Source organism: Teleopsis dalmanni, chromosome 1 (genome assembly GCF_002237135.1).
Source record: "Teleopsis dalmanni isolate 2A chromosome 1, ASM223713v2, whole genome shotgun sequence".
NCBI lineage: Eukaryota > Metazoa > Arthropoda > Insecta > Diptera > Diopsidae > Teleopsis > Teleopsis dalmanni.
In genome coordinates this window covers 160,807,977-160,813,121 of record NC_051846.1, presented here as the reverse complement: position 1 = coordinate 160,813,121, position 5,145 = coordinate 160,807,977, and the positions used below count along the sequence as shown (strand labels likewise).

At 30.3% G+C, this 5,145-nt stretch overlaps 2 protein-coding genes across 2 annotated transcripts; one reads left to right on the top strand and one right to left on the bottom strand.

The window, feature by feature from the left end:
- The first annotated feature begins 6 nt into the window (after nucleotides 1-6).
- Nucleotides 7-1,142, top strand: LOC119669694 (structural maintenance of chromosomes protein 6-like). The gene is made up of 5 exons (XM_038079696.1): nucleotides 7-148; nucleotides 219-302; nucleotides 390-620; nucleotides 678-805; nucleotides 885-1,142. Exons 1-5 carry the CDS (start codon nucleotides 146-148, stop codon nucleotides 898-900), a joined length of 462 nt encoding a protein of 153 aa, XP_037935624.1. The 5' UTR covers nucleotides 7-145; the 3' UTR covers nucleotides 901-1,142.
- A 2,863-nt stretch (nucleotides 1,143-4,005) lies between these two features.
- Nucleotides 4,006-5,139, bottom strand: LOC119669693. The gene is made up of 4 exons (XM_038079695.1): nucleotides 5,116-5,139; nucleotides 4,594-5,048; nucleotides 4,240-4,527; nucleotides 4,006-4,154 (listed from the first exon to the last, which is right to left on the bottom strand). The coding sequence occupies exons 2-4, from the start codon at nucleotides 5,006-5,008 to the stop codon at nucleotides 4,030-4,032; spliced, it is 828 nt and encodes a 275-aa protein (XP_037935623.1). The 5' UTR covers nucleotides 5,009-5,048; nucleotides 5,116-5,139; the 3' UTR covers nucleotides 4,006-4,029.
- Nucleotides 5,140-5,145: the final 6 nt, after the last annotated feature.

The following is a 5,145-nucleotide window of genomic DNA, read 5'->3' as shown; positions in this document are numbered from 1 at the left end:
GAAAATAAAAGTAATAAATGCACAAATCAAATCCCGATCGAACATTACTGACAATCCAGAAGAATTACAATTAAAAATAAATGATTTAATACAAGAATTAAACGATAATCATGACATTTATAAATCTTTTAAATTATTGGTTGATATGGTAATATTTAATATATTCATCTTAAGTGTATGCAAATGTTTATAATAATGAAATAATGAAAATATTTTAGCAACAGGCAACTCTTCAACATCGCCGCACTGTTAACGCAAAGATTACAAAATCAATGTTCATACTGGTCAATTTTAGTTTTCAGGTAAGTCTATATGATATATATATATAATAAATATATACAAATATATATATGTATATTATAAATGTATAATTTTATTTCTTTATGTAGCAATATCTCAAATCTAGAAGATTTAGTGGAGAAATATTGTTCGATATAAAAAATCGAACTCTTAAACTACGAGTTACTCCCCCAGTTACGTCAAATATAGAAGGCGCTATTGATAGTACAAAATCTTTATCAGGTGGTGAAAGATCTTTCACCACTGTGACTTTCTTATTAGCGTTGTGGACATGTGTTGATCACCCATTCATTATTTTAGATGAGTACGACGTCTTCACAGTGAGCATATCTCTGCAGTTTGTATAAAATAATAAAAAATTAAAATTCACTTTTTAGGACGAATTGTGTCGTGAATATATGAACCGTCTACTTGTACAAGAATGCGCAAAAAAGAGGAGACAGTACACGTTTTTAACTCCTCTTGAACAAAATATAAATTGCGATAATAATGGCAAAATTCATAAGTAAAAACCCCTTCATAATTATAATTAATTACAATATAATTGAAATCAAGATTAAATATAAATATTTTTTTTTTTATAGACTATCGGATCCATAAAAATATACAAAATAGCTACATCACAACTGCCTTAGCTTTTAAAAAATTTCATTATATACTTTACCAACAAATCTAGTAACATAGTATCATATCTAGTAACATAATACTGTACTTTTTTACATATATAATAATATTATGTGATGTTTTTCACTTTATTAACCACCAACAAATCTAGTAACATAGTATCGTATCCAGTAACATAATATTGTACTTTTTTACATACCATATATAAAAATATCATGTTACGTTTTTTTTTGCATCTTAAAATTAAGAAAAATGATAAAACTTTTATTTCATTTTTATATATTAATTTAAAAAAAACGTAATTTTTTAAGTTTTATTTTTACATTTAATTTTATTACTACAATGTGCATACAAAAGTTAAGTTTGTTTGAATAATGTTATGTTAAAATATTTAGTTAATAAAATTTTTTATAAAATAAAAAAATTACTTTCCTAGTTTTTTAATACAAAGTAAAATTAAGTACATATGTAATTAGTTAATAATTAATAACTATCATAGTAATTATAATTATGAAGTAATTTCCATAATATATAAAAAGAAGTAATGCAGAAAAATTACAAATTAATTATTAGCGGAATGTTATATATTCGTTAACAGCATTTTAATATATAAACTTTCATAGGTAGATAGATAGAGTGGCAGTTGCCCATTGCAACATATATAGTTCTGTTTTATGTTATTGATTTCCCAAAACGGCAATATTCTGTTGAAGTAAAATATTGCAACGTGTCGGACGATCGTTTCGGTTTGAAGACAAATACATTGAACAAGTATATATCATCACTGGCGACAAAATATTTCCTAATACTTATAAAGTGAAATTAGTAAATGAGGCCATATATTAAATTTACATACAATCCATTATGTGGAGAAACCGACGAAAATACCAAAACTATTGTTCAAATCGGTGTTGACGTGATCTTAAACCATCGCTTGCAAAAATGTTTACTTTTAGTGGCAAGAAAACATAGCCACAACATAGAATGTATCTCATAAAAGCAGCCAAGAATGCTAATCCATTATTTGTTTATTATTTGAGTTGGCGACATTAGCTGAAGAAACCGACAAAAGTACCAATAATATTGTTCAAATCGGTGTTGACGTGATCTTAAACCATCGCTTGCAAAAATGTTTTACTTTTAGTGGCAAAAAAACATAGACACAACATAGAATGTTTCATAAAAACATAGCCAACATTTCATTTTAATCTACTAATCCATTCTTTATTTGCAAGCCATTTGAAATTGGCGTGTCAGTGTGTTTTGTAATGATGAATAAATTGAACATCGCGGGTAGTGATTAATTTTTTTGGTAAAAAATGTTTTACAATAAAAAAAAAATGCAAGATCTATTTTTAAAGAGTAGAAACTCATACCAAAATTATAAATGTGTTAGGTCAAATTATATATTTCAAAATTAATATTAAATAATGGTTTATAATTGGGCTTGTCTTGTATAAAAGTGGCCTAGTCAAACAAACCTTGAAGATATTTCCCGTTAAGGGCGTTCAAAACCTGCATCAACACTAGAAATCGTCACAAATATACAGGAAATAGTTCTGGAAGATTTTCGGTTGATCAGGAAAGTTTTAGAAGAAGCTCTAGGCATTCCATCAAGTGAGTAACATTTCACTTTATGTCAAGTTTTAAGGTTCAAAAAACCTATGTACATGATGGTTTGACGCTTTTGCTAACAAAGGCGTTTAAGGTTTAACCAAAGATGAAAAGGATTCTGTACGTTAGATTTGCAAAAATGTACATATGTCTAAAGATCAATGGATCTCTGTGCCGTTTACGGCCGGCTGGATTAACCTGACCTATCTAACCTAAATACACAGACACTCAAACGATACACTTTCTCTTTTCCTTTTTGTTGTACCTTTTTGTAGTATCCTTCCAATTTCAAGAACGACGGGATACACTGTATGTTTTACTTTTTAATGTACCTTGTTATAGTATTCGTCCAATTTCAAGAATGACGGAATTCCCGCTCCGCAGTCACTTGTCTATAGAAACGATCAACTCCTTCTTACTCCTTAGTGGAAAGACTGTTTGTTGCCTACAACAACATAATATCGTTACTATATCAAGAAGACTCAATCGTCATTTTAAATAATAAATACATACATACATACGTTGCTGGTCATTATAGCTTATTTTACACATATAACTAGTATTATATTCTTTAATTGGTGCATATACCTTGTGATCAAAAAAGAACTTATACGTTCTTTTCTTGAATACCTGCGCTTATCCAATCGGCAAACTTTTTTTATTTTGTGGTGTACTATGAACTCCTTCCGGACAGTCAAACGGTCAATAAGAAGCATTATTTTGCCGTTATGCGTTGGTTGCGTTAGGCCATTCGCAAAAAGAGGCCAGATTTATGTAAGGAAAACTCATGGATTTTACACCAAGATAACGCACCGGCTCACACAGCGTTGGTTGTGTCGTAGTCAAAAACTCCACCAATATTATCAACCAAGCACCGTACCAGATATGGCCCCGTGTGACTTTTCTTCTTCCCCCGGCTCAAATTGCCATTGCGAGGACCATAGACGCGTTTTGAGGCCATAGAGGCCATAAAAGAGAATTGGCTGCGTGACGTAAAGGCCATACCTTCGGCGGCCTATAAAACTTGTATGGAAAATTGGATCAAGCGTTGGCATGCATGTATTGCCGCAGGAGGAGAGCACTTTGAAGGCGATAATAAAGAAAATTATTATTATTAAATATAAAAAATTTTGCGTGTTTTTTTACCTTCTCGTCTTTTTTGATCAAATGGTATAGACAAAATTTTTATACTAAATGCAGCCGACTTAACTTTTTCTTTTGTCTTTATCAACTTATGAAATTCGCAAACTGTATGTAAGTACATGTCTAATGAGGTACCGCCAGTTTTGTTTTTTCTGGAGTGCTTACTATGACTAAATTAATATAGTATTTTGAATTGGCTTGAACGCTATATATCACTTAATGTTAGATCGGTGATATTGTACCCAATATACATATATGTATACATCTTAAACAACTAATAAAAAGTATTCTAAGAATTTAAATAATAAAAACTCATTTATTTTTTACAAAGAAGTTAGAAAAAAATGTTTAGTTTAAATTTTTTTGTGTTTCTTCTTCACATCGTATTGTGACCTTTCTTAAAACCTGCACTTCATTTTGAATGAAATCAAGTACCTGCTCGACATGAGCTCGTTGTAGTGTGGGCTTGCGACCTTTATAATTCATAAACAAATCATTAAATGAATTCCACCATAATATAATAAAATGTATATGAAAAGTTCAGTTCAGTTCACTTACCGATTCGGGTACACAACATTTTGTACATTTGATGAATCCCATCCCTACTTCTTTCAATACCGATTTGTTTGTGAATAACCTCGTCTCTAGCTTTCGACAGTTTATCTTCCCACATATTGCATTCATTATAAGCCTCAGTATAGGTGCACAATAGCTGATTTAATTCATTTTTCAATCCTAGTATCGTAAGTGCGGCTGTATCTGTCATTTTCAGTATTAACGCACGCAGCTTCTCAATTTCTTCAATTTTTTGCTTTCCTAACTTAGCGATTTCAATATTAGTCATCACTATAAACATTTTTATATAGATCATTAATTAGAATATAAATCAATCTAATATATTTATTCACTTACAAAGTGCGTCACAACGATCCATAAAATCTTTTACTGATTGAAAAGTACCAGACTCTCGTACAACATCTTCCATAATTTTTTCGTAGGGTAGAAATTCTTTAACGGTTTCGTTAAGTGTTTTTCGAAATGTATCTAATTCTTGCAAAGACTTTGTAAGTTCTTCAATACGTTGTCGTAATTTTGTACCCAAATCGTGCTGTTCCTTAATATCATTCTCAGCTAAATGCATTTTGTCAGCGCATTGGTTTATAAAATTACTTGTCTGAATAAATCGTTCTCGCATCTCAGTGTGTTCCTTGCGTAATTCATCCATACGTGATTCGTTTATCTTTGTTTGTTTTTTAGAACTTTCCATGACTTTTTCCTGCATTTCCAGCATATCCATATATTCTCGTTGGTTACGTATATAAAGCATATCGATGGAATCTTGGGCAGAGTCCCAGTGTGGTGGTTTTCTGATTATTATTAATAAAACATGCTAAATATTTTTTTTTAAAGTATTTTTTAATTAATTGAACTTACATGAAATACTTATCCTGATCTTTAGATACA

What these genes read in the sequence shown, in the direction of transcription:
- LOC119669694 (XM_038079696.1), top strand. An exon ending in TGGTCAATTTTAGTTTTCAG is followed by an intron (nt 303 to 389) that starts GTAAGTCTATAT and finishes TTCTTTATGTAG; the next exon opens with CAATATCTCAAATCTAGAAG. An exon ending in ATGAGTACGACGTCTTCACA is followed by an intron (nt 621 to 677) that starts GTGAGCATATCT and finishes TTCACTTTTTAG; the next exon opens with GACGAATTGTGTCGTGAATA.
- LOC119669693 (XM_038079695.1), bottom strand. Translation starts at nt 5,008, where the DNA reads ATGCTTTATATACGTAACCAACGAGAATATATGGATATGCTGGAAATG. An exon ending in GGATCGTTGTGACGCACTTT is followed by an intron (nt 4,528 to 4,593) that starts GTAAGTGAATAA and finishes AAATGTTTATAG; the next exon opens with TGATGACTAATATTGAAATC. An exon ending in AATGTTGTGTACCCGAATCG is followed by an intron (nt 4,155 to 4,239) that starts GTAAGTGAACTG and finishes TGAATTATAAAG; the next exon opens with GTCGCAAGCCCACACTACAA.